Raw genomic sequence first — 17394 nt, forward strand, 5'->3', positions numbered from 1 at the left:
GAATACAAATAAAATAGAGTACAGAAGAATTTCATCGAGGAAGAGAAATGTAATTGGAAGGCTAAGCCACGAAAAACCCCAAAAATCAAAAGTGAAACACTGTGCTAACTTCACTAAATGGATCTCTAAGGAATAAAAGAGCTTCAACAGTAAAACAAAGGCATCATAAAAATTATCCAAAACAGCCACAGTAAAAACAAAATTAAGTCAGCAGAATGCTATTCGGTAATATTCTGATTCACGAGTCTGTGAGTAATGAAGAATCCACATCAAGAAAATTAAGCCACTGCTAACCAATACAAATGGAGCTATGTGGTTCTGATCAAAAACATCCCCAGTGCATTAAAACCATCAAAAATGTCATTAAATGAAAAAGGGACCCCGAGACTTTGAGCAATGAAACATCCCCACAGCTGTACTTACACCATCAGAAATGTTACAAAGACACACATTTTACACCCCCATAAGCTATTTTAGCGGGTTTTCTTTCTTTCTTTTTTTTTTTTTTTTTACAGTAAAAGATTATAGTAGGCTAACCAACCCGGACATGCAGGGAGCGTCAGAGCATAATTAGTAGGCTATTAGCTTACGGTACTGGTTAAGGGAAACTCGTTTTTGCGCTTTCCTGTTTTAATTCTGAACACAGCCCGTGGTGGTTGTGTTTGAGGCTCGTCTTGCCATGACTGCCCAGGAGTGCGGCAATCGCATGCCCATGCCGAATTGAAGTGCTGACTAACTTTGCAACCAGCAGTCAAGCCACAACTTCAAAGCATCAGTGCAGCCTCCTTTTCATCCACTAGCTGCCGTGCTTAGATGCAGGAGTTTCCTTTGCGAGTGGCAGTTCCAAGGAGCATGGCCTCAAGGTCGTCTGCCACGACCCTACACAAGCAGCACTTTAGGCCATCAACTTAAGTCCTAGATCAGTCCACAAGAACTCACTTTGCTTATTTTATGCCTTCTGTTACACCCTTATGTCAAACTCTGTTCCTCATTCGTTTAAATGTGCTTCCTCCTCCTTTCCAGGTGCCTAAGTGAATTACTTACCTGCCTCTCATGCAGCTACTATACTGTTTAAACAGTTAAAGTTCCACCACTAGACAACTTTCCTTCTTTGACTCCAGCCTCTGCTGCTTCCACTTTTTAATTATTAGTACAGATTGGCTTAATGATTCATACCCATCCCTTCCCTACACTCTCAAAAGCCGGCTCACCCATTCTACGATTTACCTTCCGGTGGAAAGTTTGAAAACCCTGGAAAAACAAACACAATCATTCAATGATCTTATATCTTCACTCATCACATACCTCGGCAGTTCAATGCTCCAATTAAATCTATTTTTACTCTTGCTCCAATCATCGATACCTTTGCAACTCCTAACTAACTGTTTTCCTCTCCTGATTCTTCTATAACAGCTTCAAACTTTGCAATCAACAATGATCTCGTGAGGATCCTCTTCCCAATCTTTGTACATGCAGCTCCACTGCTTCCCCATTGATACATCCTCGCCATTCATCATTTGCTTGCTCTCTATGAGTGAGTACAGTTTCATCCTGAATTATGCTAACCCCAGCTCGTCATCATCATACTCATTTTTTCTTTTCATCAATCGCCTCCTTGTACCCAATCATGTTTTACTTATTTTATGTCGTTATTTGGTTTTCATAAAGCACATCCCACAGCTGGAAACAGCAACAGAGCGCTTTGGTAGAACAGTGATGTCCTATTACTTACTTGTGATCTTCATTACTCTGGGTCCCGTTGTCCTCATCCCCTTCATACTACACAAATGAGAATCTATCTCACTGACAGAAAAAAGAAAAGAAGCAATGCTGGTACACCCCTCCCTCCCTCTACTGGGAGTACATAACCGTACTCTACTCAGCATTCTTCCGGAACCACCAAGCCCCTGATGAGGGCAGAAAATCCCGGGAGGGAGGGATGCTATGAAGGGCACTAGGACAACGGGATGTGAAGATTACCAGTAAGTAATAGGACATTAGCCACAGGTCCCTCCTGTCTTTGTCCCCTTCATACTACACAAGTGAGAATACCCAAGCAGCAACCGGCCATCATCTCACAACAAACCACCAGGATACAGAGCCATAGCAAACCGAGCAATTTATTGAAAGCAGCACAAAAAGAAAAGGAGAATCAGGAGCACACAGCCCGAAGCACCCCCAAACCAAAGTTAGCATCATCCCCCAGAACATTCTGAATCCGGTAATGCCTAACAAAGGTATTAGCAGAAGTCCAAGTGGCCACCCTACAAATCTCAGAAAGGGAGACACCAAGAACCTCTGCCCAAGACGCTGCCACCACCCGCATAGAACGCCCCTGAACCCCAGCCGGAGGAGGGGAGCCCGAAAGGGAGTAGGCCAACATGACTTGCAGCCAGCCAGCGACCAATGGGGGAAGTGGAAGCCCTGCACCCCCTGAAGGCCACCCCAAAGGAAACAAAAAGGGAGTCAGACTGCCGAAAGGGACGAGTACGGTCCACATAGATCCGTAACGCACGGCAAACATCCAGCAAAGACCAGGGAAGATCACCCCCATCCACCTGATCTGCACACAGTGCAGGCAAGACACACTCCTGGGAGTGATGGAGTTGGGACGGAAGTTTGGGAACAAAGGACGAATCCAAATGAAGAGCCACGCCATTGTCAGCAAAGGAAAGAAAAGGCTCCCGAGCCATCAGCGCACCCAACTCCCCCAGGTGCCTAGCCGAAGTAATAGCCACCAAAAAAACTAATTTGAAAGTGATAAACTTCAGATCAACGTCCTCCAAAGGCTCAAAAGGCGCAGGCACCAAAGCCTTCAACACCAAAGGGAGGTCCCAAAGAGGAAAAGAAGGCCGAACCACAGGACGGGAAATGGAAAAACTACATAACAAACGAGAAACCAGGTCATCAGCATCAGGCAAATTCCCCCAAGGAGAACTAAAAGCCCGAACAGCCACCCACTGGGCCGCAAAGTGAAGACTGACAGACCCTTCTTAAACCCCTCCTAGAGAAATTGGAGAACATCAGGTAAAGGACAGACCAAAGGGGACAATGACAGACCCAGACACCAACGCTCAAAGTTCCCCCAGTGACAACCATAGAACTTAATAGTAGATGGCTTCTGGGACTGCTAAATCGCCAAAGCTAAATGCTCAGGGATACCCCTATTCCTCCACCCCTGCCTCTCAACCTCCAGACCGACAGATGAAGCTGCCGGAGGGACAACATTGGAGCGGACCGCAAGGGAGACGGAGGAAATAGGAAGAACCAAGGACCCCGAACATCCAATAACTTCAGAGTGGGAAACCACGACCGGTGAGGCCAGAAGGGCATCACCACTTCCCGATCCTCCATCACCAACCGAGACAGAAACCGAGAGATCAGAGCAATGGGAGGAAAGGCCTACAGTAGCAGAGATGGCCACGGAAGGGTCAGAGCATCCACCTCCCAAGACCCTGCTTACAGGACACGGGAGAAAATGCGGGGAAGCGGAGCATTGAGTCGGGAAGCAAAGAGGTCGAGACAAGGATGACCAAACCTCATGCACACCAAATGAAAGGCCACTGGAGTCAATGCCAACTCCTGGGAGGCGGGGAAGTAACGCCACCCCATTGTACACCCCCGGACATGAACAGCCGCCAGAGACATGAGGTGCCCCTCCGCCCAGCAAAACAACAGGTACACCGCTGCATTCAGGGATTAGGACCAGATACCTCCCTGGTGATTCCAGTAGGCCACTGTCACCGTGTTGTCCGAACAAACCTGCACATCGCAGTACAACAGCTGACTATGAAACCCCACAATTGCCTGGCGACTCTCCAGAAGTGACCAACGCCCGTGAAGGAAGATCACTCCCAAAGTCGCACCCACCCCACCTGCATCCGTTGTGATGACAACAGGAGGAGAGGACTGCAGGGGCAGACCCCTGGAGAGATTGTCCGACACCGTCCACCAGCGCAGAGCAGGGAGGATCAAAAGAGACACAGGAAACAGGAGAGACAAATCGATACAATGGATCCCACCGAGCCAACAGGAAGGATCAAAGAGGAAACAGATGAAAGCACGCCCAAGGAACCGTGAACACCGTAGCTGCCATCAGACCCAGAAGGCACAACCAGAGACGGACTGGAAAGGAACGACTCTCCAGAAAACGCAAGCAAGGGAGCACAAGTTCACAGCCCGAGCCACCGGCAGGAAAACCAGATCGGTGCGGAAACGTTAAGTCCTGTGAAGGCACCAGCTGACACTTGGGGAGATTCAAGAGGAACCCATGGGCCCTCAATGCTGAACACACCAACTCCTGATCCCTCTGAGGCTGAGTTAAGGCCGGGTTCGTGGGCTGACCAGACTGACGTACATGCAGTTTACCTGGCGGCCAATGAAAGAGTGGACTGGTACACTCAGACACTAATTGAACCCACAAATTAGAAGCGTATAGGTATGCAAACGGAGAGCGATAATGTGGTGAAGGTAAAACAAAATATGGATAAATAATGGTGCAGTGTGGCTAGTTGACCCTTGCCCTGATGGAATTGCCACAAGTCTCCTGAGGCAATGAAACATGTTAGATTTTAAGTGAGCAAATGCACAGCATGAAATAAAAAGTTAGATAGCTAGTGGTGTTTAGCTCATTTTTAACTAGGATTGACGCGGTTTCTGAACAGACCCCGTCACTCCTTTTAGGGTTGACATTACTTTGGGCCGGATGTGTACACCGGTGCCTATTGTTCACATATAGCACTTTACGTATTTCTTTTCACATCACTTACATTTTTTTTTATAGGGTGGCAGTTGCTAATGATGCGAACCTGAGGAAGCAGGCGAGTACCTGTCTGCTAAACTCCCATTGTGTTACTCCCGTGAGGCACTGCCATCCTTTTTTCACTAGATTTTCTTCACTTTTGTATGCTTTTCTTTCTCGTACACAGTTGGTAGGGAGAAAGTAGGGGAGACATTATACACAGACACAACCCTGTTTTATAAAGGTTTAAGTGATCCAGACCCCTTCTCTAGACGGTATAAAGATAGCCGCTATGTGGTCATGACAATTAGGATGACGTTTGAAGGGGCCACTGTTGAAAGTTTATCACTGGTCATTTTGAGCAGGTTTTTTGTTGTTATTGAGATTCAAGAGGAACCCGTGGGCCCTCAATGCTGAACACACCAACTCCTGATAACTCAGCAACTGAACCCTGGAGGGAGCATGAATGAGCCAATCTTCCAGGTAAGGGTAAATCAGAACCGCCTGAAAATGCAATGAAGCCACCAAGGGCGCCACCACCTTGGTGAAAACCCGGGGGGACGACCGCAGGCCGAAAGGCAGGACCTGGAACTGATAATGCCTCCCCCGACGACAAAACTTCAGCAAATCGACGAGATAGGGGATGAACCGGGACATGATAATTTGCGCCCTGAAGGCCCAGGGTGCATATGAAATGACCCAGGAGAACCAGGGGAATCACCTGCTGATGAGTCTCCATCTTCAATGGCAGATGCAATGCAAACTTGTTCAGGGCCTTCAGATCCAGGACAAGACAGAACCCCCCTGTCACCTTGGGGACCAGAAAAATTATGGAATAAATCACCCGACCCCTTTCCACAGGAAGGCCCTGCTGCACCGCCCCCTTGTCCAGCAGAGCCTTGAACCCCAGACACAGCTCAGACCTTTTGGACGGACAAGACGGCCAGGGAGTCAGATGGACAAGACGTCCAGGGAGTTGGACGGACCCCAGAGTCCAGAGGAGGATCTGAAAACTCGATGAGGTACCCCAACTGGACAATGTCCAGCACCCACAAATCTGAACAGCAGTTCATCAAGGCTGGAAGAAAGAACCAAAGCTGACCTCCGACCAAGGATCCGGCGCCGGCCGCCAGATAGTCAGGCACAAAGCTTCGCAGGAAGAGACTTTGCTTTCTTGTCCTGACCTTTCCCATACTGAAAACGTCCCCTGCCACGAGAAAAATGCCTGCGAGAGGGAGGATGGAAGAAGGACTTAGGCTTCGAAGAAGCTGGCACAGAGGAAGGCTGTTTGAACAAAGAATGTTTCTTCTCCTTAAACAGACTATGCTATTTGCCCTCCAATTGTTCCCCAAACATCATGGTACCCTGAAAGGGCAACTGCAGCGCAGAAGATGTCTGGGCCGAATCGGTCTTCCAGTCCTTCAGAACCAAATTGCGGCAAGCAGCCACACAAGCTCCGCCAGAAAGGAAGGAAACATCAGACAGGAACTCTACTTGCCGCTCAATATGATCAAGAAGCCCTGAACAGTCAGTCGAATCACCCAAAGACCCGTACAGGGACTTGATATCTGAAATAAGTGACTGAGCCACATAAGTCCCATAAATGCCAGCCCGGAGTGCCAGATGTGAACCAGAATAAACCTTCCACAAGGAAGTGTCCACCTTCTTGTCCACAGGATCCATCATCACTGCATCCTCAGCCAATGAAGTACGACCCACTCGACTGGCCACAAAAGAATTGATAGGAATGGAGTCAGGCAAGTTCTTGGCCAAATCCTGAAGAGGATAGAGTTTCGCCATGAAATGGGGAAGCATAATGGAATCAGGGTCCTTCCATTCCCTGTTAAGCACCTCCCGGATATATCGATGGACCGGAACATCAACCGCAGCAGTGCTTTGGAATTGACGAAGCAAAGAACCCCCAGAAGTGCTTGGGGCATCATCGTAAGGAAACCCCATATTTGATTTCATGTTTCAACAAGTCCAGCAACATCTCCTTGTCTATGTATTTGCCCTGCAGGTCATCACTCCCCAACCACTCATCCTCAGAAGCAGAAGGCGGCGATGGCGTGGCCCTGACAGAGCTCTTTGACCTTCGGGCGCCACCCATCTCCAGCAAGGTCTCCTTAATGAGACGGTTAATCTGGGCTCGCTTTCCACTTTTTGCCACCTGGAGCGTGCAGGAGAAGGCGAAGAAGAAGAAGCAGAGGAAGACAAGGAGGAATATTAACATGCCTGCTTTTCCTGGCATGTTTACCCCATGGCGAATGAGTAACAGAACTGGTGCAGGACCGTAGGGAAGGCAACACACGTAGCTGACCCAGACAGGGAAGCACAGAAAGCCAGCAAGACGAACTCCAGAAGAGGGCCACAGACACAAAAGCCCCACCTGTAGGGCACTGAGCAGAAACTATGGTACACTGAACTACAGGCAGACCCCCTACAAAGGAAGGCGGCAGGACAGAAAGCAGACCGACCCCAAAAGCAGGGTCCGCAAAACAGCCCAACACACTGCAGCTCAGGAGCAACACAGCAGGCACAAAGGAGAAGAAAGCACTGAATGAGCCACAGAGAAATTAAATAAAGAAACAAAACGCTGCGCAGTACTTACAGGACAGCCGGCAAGCACCCCACGCCACCGCCGCCAGCAGCAAGTGAACAAACGCCTGACTTCCTGCCCCAAACCCAGGAAGTCAGGTAAGTGCTCCAGCCACCGGGGGGCCGCTGCACTCCACAGGAGAACTGCAAGCAGGAACCACCGCACCCCGACGTGCCCAGCAACCCGGGATGTGCGACAAAGACATCAACCACGGGAGGAAGACCCACAATGAAGAAATAGTGACATCATTCAAAAATGAACCACCAGGAAGACCAGCAAAGACCCGCTGCACAGCAGCAGGTAAGCTGCAGGAGCCTCCAGGCTCCTGGCCTCGTCATACTGTCGGAACACAAAAAAAAGAACAGAAGGAATGCTGGGTAGAGTACGGTTATGTACTCCCAGTAGAGGGGGAGTGGGTGTACCAGCATTCCTTCTTTTCTTTTTTCTGTTAGTGAGATAGATTATCTCACTTGTGTAGAATGAAGGGGACAGGAGAGACCTGGGGGTAATTATGTTTAAAAGGGTGGTGTAACAGGGAAAGCGATGCTAACATGCTACATAACACTACGAACGTCAAATGCCACCATGGATATGAAGTCAAAGCCTTTGACCACCTAGAAAGGTCAAGCAGTAGAATGGAGGATCTGATTTTAGCCATCCCACAAATTAAGCGCTATAGGATAGTGTCAGAAGTGACTATTTAGTGGCGAAGTCATACCAACAGGTTGTACAGAAAAAATGGGTCTTCAGACTTTGGCGGTTCCTTTTTGTGGACACCTCCTCTCACCACTGGTCATTTCTTTTCAGAATAATCAAATCTTCCTACTATTTACAAAAAAGTCTCTATCTCTCCCTCTTACCTAGCCACAAATCTCACTTCTTTCCATTCTATTTGATCTTCTTGCACACCAGAAACGTTCTTTTTTCTGGACTCTTAATTGCACGTTTCCATTCATTTGGCTTCTAGGAGGGGTGGGCTAGGGTTCAACCAGACATGATCCAAGTTAGTTTTTTGAGGGTGGCACAGCTGTCTCGTGGTTACCCTTCAAAAATCCACCCGAAAATGAAGATTAAATTGAGTGAAGACAGGTAAAGCCAAGTGTTAATGTTAGAAATCCTTGGAATAAATGACCCAATGTGATTAAAGGTTTTTTTATTTCTTCGTGGTTCTGTATTTATTCAAATAAAAAAAGTAACAAACAGCTGACACGTGTTTCGCCCGTATGGCTGGCACACCAAGGGCTTTTTCAAGCCAATAAGAAAAACAATAGTAAATCCACAATCCGTCCTGTTAGTGAGTGCTCATATACGTCCCTGCGATCCCAGTTCTTAGTCCCATTCATGTCGGATGTTGGCAGTGTCATCTACAGAAACGGTCCAACTCTGTCACAAATTATCTTGCCTCCGTCCATCACTCAGAACAAATGATTTCTCTTTCTTCTTGATATTTCAACAGTTTTTGACATAGGAGTAATGGACTGTACTATCTGTTTTGACATGCTTTTACTTTCTGGTTTTAGCCGCACTGTTCTGTCTTTGCTGTCCTTGAATCTTTTTATTCGCTCATACATGGCCAATTATATTTGATCCTTTCTCGTCACTACTGTGCACCACAGAGGACTGTGATGGGCCCATCACAGACTACTTCTCTCACTAGTCTCAGCTTCTCTTTTGGTCTCTACTCTTACGTCTAAGTAAACAATTCCCACTTATATGTATATATGGAAATAAGACACTGAATATATTTAACATAAACGTATTTATGAAGTCATTTATATATTTAGGAGGCAGGAGCAACAATCGCTAATAGTGAAAGTTCTGCAATGCTTCTTGAATGTATTTCAGTGCAGATTGTTTGCATAGTGAAGCAAAGGATAACATGATAGCTTCTTATCAGGTATTTATATTGGGAACACTGACGGCAATCAATCAATCCATCCAGTCATGCATCCATCCATCCATCCATCCATCCACATCCAGCCTCTCTTGGCCAGTGGTGCCTGATGCATCTATCAGATGCATGTGTTTATCTGGAGCTGGCACGCAAGCAAAGCTTCGGAATGCTTAGGACGTCAGGTGGACCAAAGCAGAGCTATCGTCAAGTAGTCTCAATCTTTATTTGCTCCTGTCCAAAAGAAGAAGTAGATCGGCCCTCACAGACAATATGGTTTACTCAGTTGTAATGATGCAAGCCAAATTCTTATTATTTCAGATCAAAGAGCTGAAACGTTTCCAGAGCATCTTGAAACTCAGATTGTTTGTATTCCTCAAAATGGCACTTAAAAAAATTCTTTTTTTTTTTTAAAAAGTGATTGTTGACAGGTGAATTCAGATGAAAAGAAGTGTTTTGGGTTTTTTTTCAAAGGAGGTTTACGTATGGTACTGTCCAGAAATCTTCTTTGACTGCTATATTTATTAATCGAATAATAAATGGGTGAAGGTAGAGAGATTGTATTTTAGTAGCCACGTTCAAATTTGATCAAGTACCGACACTGAAGGTTTACAACTGGCCGGAATAATTCCATCATATTCTTCTGAACATGACAAACTCAAATTGATTTAGTGTTTTTTAATTGTTACTAGCAGTCAGTACATTACGGGAAAGCACTATGTTCCTCAGTCGCCTTAAATACTTTGTTATTTAGAATTAAGATACTTACCAAGAATATAAAATCTCATTGGTCCTGCATAGGAGCTGATGAATCAATGTGGTTGGCAGGTGCCAATAGAATTTGCACTGTTCTATGCACTGGTCTGAAGATCATTTTGAGCGGTCAGTATTTTTTCTTCAAATATGCCATTTTTGCTAAAAGGAACATGTTTACAATAAAACCTGGTGTATGATTTGTAGGATGCTAAAGGAAGTGTAGGGACAAAGTGTATGACTTTAAAATAGGTGACCAACTGTAGTGCACTACACTTTCTGAATGTCTTGGAGTGGGTAGGATGCTATCTGTGCACATAGAAATATATGATGTTTCTACTAAGAGAAAGGGCTGTGTCCTGAACTAGGTTGCTTTTGGTGCCCAGTCCACATGCTGCCTTTGCTCTATTTGATTAGATGAAGTATGTAACTCTGTTTGCATGTTTGTTCACGTGGAAATCATTCTATAAAGAACATTTAAAAATATAATGTCAGCCAACTAAAATTAAGACACAAACGAGTTTCACCCATAAACTAGCCACAAAAAATGGCCACCATGAATACACAAAGCCACCTTGAACATTTAAACAGAGCAAAGAAGCCTCCAAAGTTAATAGAGTCTAAGTTTTGAATGGCAAACCCAACAGGATGTGAAGAAGTGTATTGCCATAACCACTGTAGCTGTGAACTATTCAAGATCTCCACTAATGAAATAAAAGCTACAAAAAACATCAATAAATGAACACTAGAGCCATGAGAGATTTGCAAAATGTAACCCATGCAGCCAGATGGTGAACACACTTATTTAGGAATTTAAAAGTAGAGCCTAAACGGACTGGTGAGAAATCAAAAGGATTTCCCAATAAGCCAGAACCTTTGAAAGTCCAGCGCTTTTGGCCAGAGTCTATAACATGTTAGGAGAGACTGATTCTGCTTTATCCCCAGTATCAGTTAAAACCCCAGGTCACCTACATTTCCCAACCATCATCCTATTGAGAAATAATCTCATTTTTCTCTCCCTATAAACCATATGGCATCTAACAATCTAAAGTCAGCTCTTACCCAACAAGTCTTTCATTTTGCGTCTCTCCTCTTTTGAGATTCGGAAGCACGACTCTGAATAGGTATCCCGCATGATCTAGAGAAAAAGAATAGGAAGGTAAGGGTGGTTACATACTGCACCGGATAGGACAGCCATGGGTCTTACATACTCAACGATCATGCCCTGGCGTTGTGAAATTTAGGTGGTAATATTGTGTGAATTAGATAGTGGAGGAAGGCGTTGGATCGAAAGGATTGGAGCCTGAAGTCCTTCAAGGCTGTATAAATGTGTTTACCACCCACAAGTGTAACACAGACCTTATTAGCAGGGTGAAAGAGAAGTTCTTTCCCACTCTTTGTGAGCCTCTTAGCTGAGATTACCAGCACATGATAACAGAAAGAACAGAAGAGAGAGCTGGAGCGAGGATAAAAGACCTCTGCAAAGATGCAACAAACATTTCCTACTCCCTCTATAGGCTATCCCTTAATGACTGGCAATCTTCTCATCCCACAAGTACCCTTAAATGGAAGGCAAACGGGTCATTGATCTACTTTTGGATGCGTCCTTGATGCAGCTCACATGTGTCCAATTTTGGGTCTCATTTTCACAGTTTTATGCACATGATGAAAAAACCTCAACATTTTTTGATCTGCAAGCTAAGACCAACTGTTCAAGATCCCAGCAGACTTTGCCTGCCTGGGTATAGAAAGGGGCTATGATTTGCGAAGCTAGAGAGATGTCAGCTGAGAATATCAGATGGCAGAGGGCACTGTAGCATTTGAGCCGGGGAAATGAGGTAGGAGCGGGAACCTACCATAAGACTGTAAGAAGTCAAGAATGATCTTGGATTTGAGTGAAACAAATGGAAGCTGTAGATGAGACCAACTTACCTGTTCGCACAGTAGATTCAGGCAGTATGGTTGGGTGAATTTCTCTCGTGGGTAAAAAACCTGCATTGAAAGGAAACAATTATATTGACTGATGTGATATAAATGGCAAAAGGATAATTGAGCAGCAGGCAGTAGCACAAAGAAAGAAGGTGAGGTTAGACAGTAGGTGTGAGGCACATTCAGGCTCATGATCAACTTGCTCCTGGCATGCACGCCTTACAGGTCTCCCTAACTAATTTTTGCTCATATTACCCACACCACTGGCTGAGAATAAGAGGGTCCATTTAAAATGATGTCTGGAGTCTCTTGTCTAAAGCCGGGGCAGCCTGCCCCTACACAATTGTAATGTGGTGCATTGATGAGGTTCAGATGGACTATGTTAACCCCTAAACCAGAAGGCTGACTGTCCAGCCATAGTGGTGGGAGGGGCAACAACTAGGACAAGCTTGAGATCTGCAGGTTTCTGACCTACCTTTGAGGAGACAAGGCAGGACTTGTCTTCTCAAACAAAGCTCTTTTGTCTGAAGTCCCTCCTAGGATTCTTTGTTTAAGTGGTAAAGCCGCCAAATGTGTTTCAAAGAAAGTAAGCAAAGCCAGATTTAGACAAATATAGAGCCATAACCTCTTCTCTGCTAAGCACTGAAATGAATCTCTCCCATAACAACACAAACAAAACCTTTTCAGTGCCAGGGCTTACAAAACATGTGTCATTAATGTTCTGGCCGTTTTCAAGACCTCCATAAAGATTTTTGGCCATACGTCTGTCAGTGGTATTTGCTCTGGGGAATTATATTTTTAGAAGCAGGGCAGATAGCACTGGGATGCCCCTGGGTAACCACGCGCTTTAGAAATGTTTCTTCATTCATTAATTCATTCATTCATTAAGCCCCCACTGTGAATTATATATGGCTGTACATTTTTGCCTACCCAAAGTTGTGAACCTCAAGAAAAAAGGAAAATGGCCATATGAAGAATGCCCAAAGCCAAACTGCTTATGGTTAAACATTTTACTGAACACAAAGTTGTGAACAGTAAGGAAAATGGGCATTTTGCAAAAAAGAACTGTTGCATCCAGGGGCTAGAGAAAGATATGTAGAAGAATGCCTCTTGTTTTCAGTAGACGGTCTACCCCAGATGGAAGCTGGACATAAGGAGATATTGTGATCTACAACAATTCTTGACACTACAGATGACCACAAAGTTATGAAAACAGTGACATGAAAACCAAGGCAGCATGTGTCATCCGTAGGCAGTGGAGTGTTAAGCAAGAAAAGAAAACAAGTTACGTAACTGTAGTTCTCCAGTATTGGACCTTTCATAGATTCACATGCCTGAATCATTCCCCGTCGTCGAGACGGGAGTCTCCCGTCTCGAAGACGGGGAATGATTCAGGCATGTGAATCTATGAAAGGCTCCAATACTGGAGTAAGAAAACAAGTTACTTACCTGTAACTGTAGTTCTCCAGTATTGGACCTTTCATAGATTCACATGCCTGAAACATTCCCCCTCGTCGAGACGGGAGACTCCCGTCTCGACGACGGGGAATGATTCAGGCATGTGAATCTATGAAAGGCTCCAATACTGGAGTAACATAGAAAATCCTCTCACATCATCTCAGCCTGTCATTTGATAGTGACCCTTTCTCTGGCCACTTGGATAAAATGTCTAACCATCTTTTGCTTTCTGCCACTGAGAAAATATCTATGCACAAACCTTACCGAAAGGCCCAGTACAATGCCTTCCTTTTGCTTTCCTGAAATGTCTTTCTTTAGCTGGTCTGCTTCCTGACTCTACAATACTTAGAACATGCAAAACCATCAGGTAAATCCTGAGCTTCACTGCTTGGTTCCACGACATCTGAGTTTCTTCCAATAGTATTTTAGACCCAATCCATACTACATTGTCTAGAAAGAACACAGTTGTGTTGTCTGTGCAGAAAGAATTCTCTCTCAACTGCTACTATTTAGTTGGCACTAAACTGTCTAGATTACACCAGCACACTATAGCCGGGTCTTCCAGCCTATTGTTTCAAATGCTTAAAGCAACTGCAAAATGCAACCCATCAAAGTCCCTGTATCGAGTCTCCCAAATTCCGAGGGACAGAATCACAATCTGTGGATTTGATTAGAAGATGGAACAACAAGTTACTTACCTTAGGTAACGATATATCTGTAATAAACATTAGTTAGTTAAAGATTCCTTACCTTAGAATTACCGCCAGGCATCAGATTGGATCCGGAAAGTTTTTTCGTCACCAGTATCTCTGCGTGTCGGAAGGTGGCGTTGGTCGGCTGCGCGTCCGTTGTTGGCGTTGTGGTCACCGGGATGATGTCGCGGCAGCTACTTTAGACGCCACCCTTGCGCACTGACATCAGTTCTGTACACGACTTTCTGCGCCAGAAACGCAGAGCCATGCAAGACACTGGCCACTGGTGCATAAAACCAGGGCCCTGAAGGGATGTCCTTAACCCTAGAAATCAGTTCGCAGAACGGGGAGGATGGGTGGGGCGGTAAGGAATCTATAACTAACTAATGTTTCTTACAGACATATTGTTACCAAATGTAAGTAACTTGTTCATCTGAAAGAAACACGTTAGTTAAAGATTCCTTACCTTAGAATAGATGCCCCATCAATACCAACCCCGGTGGGTCTGCGAACCAAGATCACACCAGAAAGTCCTGGAGAACAGAACGGCCAAAGAAGCTGTCCCTCCGGACCGGACTGTCAAGGCAGTAGTGCCATTGACCCAATCCTGGTTCGTGAGCTACCACTGCAATTGATGTGCAGTGCCCTCCGAGACCTGGACGCAATCGGACAGATTCCCCTGATGCTGCGCCCACTTGTACTTCAGGTCCCACTGCAGAGCCCGCATATGCCACCTGTGTAGGAGAGTAGGGTCTGCTTCACTTGGGTACCCCCACTTTTTGCTGGTGTTTCACTGTTTTTCGACCTTAGTCTGGCTGTGGCCCTGCTAATCAGGACCACAGCCTAGCTGCTTCCTCTCTAAAATGGTTTGCATGTACATTAGGTACATATCTAATTGGATTCTGGAGTGACTTATAAGCCCCTAGTATATGGTATACTATATACCTAGGGCATAGGTACCTCAGAGGCCTACCAGGGGCTGAAGCATGTATTATGCCACCCCTGGGAAGCACTCCAAAATGGCACCACAGGTCTGCTACTGCAGCTTGGTAAGGGTGTGCTTGCACCCCTTACAGTGGTATAGGCTACCTATATCCACATATATATATATAGAGACATATAAGCCTATAAGCCACTCCTATGGCAGGCCTTGACAATCCTGAAGGCAGAGTGCTTGGTTTTGTGTGAGAGGGTGCCCAAGCATGAGCTGAGCCCCTCTGCAGTTTTCAGAAATCCTTCCTTATAGCTGTTCTGTGATACAGCCATACCATATACTCTTAAGTGCATTATAACCTCACCGTAAATGGTAACTTTGGGATAGCTGCATCAAAACATGTTGTGTTTGGTGTCAAACGCTTTTGAATACTACCCCGCCCGCCAGTTCTGGCGGGGGGAGGGGCGTGGGGGGGGGGGTAGCAGTCCACCCTTCTAGAGGGAGAGACAGGTTCACACTGGTCAAACCCAGTAGGACTTTCCTGAGCCCTGGCATCACAAAATGTATGCCTCTGCCACAGACACGGGTCTGGCCTCCTGCTGCTGACCGAAACTCCGGCAGGGGAGGCCTGGACAATAGGTTTCCTGTCGAAGGGAGGTGTAACCACCTCCCCAGACAGGCAGATGTGTATTGGGGCTGGGCGGGAGCACTCTCTGGTGCTTTGAAGTCCTGCACTGGGGGCACACTTGGTGTCCCTGTGCATAGTCCAGTTCAAACCGGTTGCAGGGGCTACCTGCCTCTGCTCTGGTGTGAAACTGGACAAAGGAAATGGGTGTAACCACCCCTCTTTCCAAGCCCACCCATCGGTGGGGCCTTAGAGTTAGTCCATCCCCTAAACTTAATATAAGTATAGGAATCCAGTCCCTAGGACTTTAGATTACCCTGGACAAAACTCTGCAACCTATATCCTGGACCTTCAACGTTCTATCCTGACTAGAAGACTGAAGAAATCTCCCTTGGGGTCAAGGAGTGACTCCCCTGCTTGGCAGGCACCAAAGAAGCAACTGCATCGCTGAAGCTCACGCCGGACGACGAAGTCTTTGCATCACCAGAGGTGAATTTCCAGACTTCCCCGAGGCTACCCTGAGTCCACAGCAAAGCGGAGGCCCGTGGCTATCGTGGGTGACGTGGAACCGTGACCCCTGGACACCGTGAACTTTTGCAGCAACACTATCTTCTTGGTCCTCCTCGAAGTTGTGCTTTGGGCTCCGAGTAGCCCCAGCCTTGAGCACCTCCTGCACCGAAGATTGTTGGCCTCCACTCCACGAGTGACCCGTGGGCCAGCTTCAAGTGCGACTGCTCGAGGCTCCTTCGCGATCACTAGCCTGTTGACTAGCAGGTCCCCACGAAGGCAACTCCCTTTCTAATTGAGCTTTCCTGGTTGCTCCAGACGTGCCCTGACTTACCCTCGCTGGGTGAGTGCCTCAGACCTTGCTGGTCTGCACCGCAGTCCTTTCTCTGAATTCCTGTGACTTGCCGTTGCCAAGGCTTGTTGGGTCCATTCTGGTCGCCGACACCGTAACACTCAACAGACTTCGTGGGGCAGCTCGAATCCGGCTCGTGGACTTCGTCAACGCCTCCTGGACCTCGTGGCTGAATGTCAAGACACCCATCAACTCACCTGAAGCACCCAACATCTGTGGGCATTGGTCCATCATGCCCTTGGTCACTGGCTAGTGACCCAGACTCTGTCCCCTCTGCTTTCAGGTTCCTTCCATCCTAGATCCAGGCTTGGATCTCTTCTGACACTTCTCCTCTTCACGGCAGCAGCAGTTCTTTGCAGGCTTCCACTGCAATCGACGACGCGACCCGACACCAAAAGACACCTATGCACCCGGCTTCCCTGGGTGAGGTAACTCGAGTATTCCGGTACTCCCGTGGGTGCTAGCCCTAGAACTTCTTAAGTCCAAAAGGGTTTGGTCCTGACTCGATTAGAAGTGTCCCTAATCTTTAAATTTCCAACCGCGACATTGCCCATAGAAGATAACGGGAACCCGCGGTTGTGTTTACACACTGCATACAGTCCCCGTGGGTCCCCTGTGTCCCTACCTTGGGTGGTTCTGGGGTCCCAGCGATTCTACAGGCTCTAGGCCTTGTGTCTATCCCAGTCTTTGTTCTTATACTACTTTTTTGGTATATGGTTTGGTACACCCCTAGGGCCCAAGCGTGTATTTGTGCTATTACTGATAATTGCCAACTTGTAAACAAAGTACTTCGAACTCCAGTCTCATAAAGAGATTAGAGGGGTGTGTTTTAACCTAAATACATATGTTTTGAATATATACCTGGTGTGGTTGTCCTTTCATTTGATCATTCAAGAGAATATAGACTGGTAAA

At 46.4% G+C, this 17394-nt stretch overlaps 1 protein-coding gene across 1 annotated transcript in view; it reads right to left on the reverse strand.

Annotated features, from left to right (window-relative positions):
* MYO15B (myosin XVB) overlaps positions 1 to 17394 on the reverse strand; it is a 1465505-nt gene that overhangs the window by 408135 nt on the left and 1039976 nt on the right. Inside the window, exons 37-38 of the mRNA XM_085614939.1 lie at positions 11917 to 11976; positions 11047 to 11122 (exon numbers count right to left, since the gene is read on the reverse strand). Of these exons, the coding sequence (XP_085471065.1) occupies positions 11047 to 11122; positions 11917 to 11976 (136 nt within the window). The remainder of the gene's footprint in view (positions 1 to 11046; positions 11123 to 11916; positions 11977 to 17394) is intronic.

Source organism: Triturus cristatus, chromosome 7 (genome assembly GCF_964204655.1).
Source record: "Triturus cristatus chromosome 7, aTriCri1.1, whole genome shotgun sequence".
Classification (NCBI taxonomy): Eukaryota; Metazoa; Chordata; class Amphibia; order Caudata; family Salamandridae; genus Triturus; species Triturus cristatus.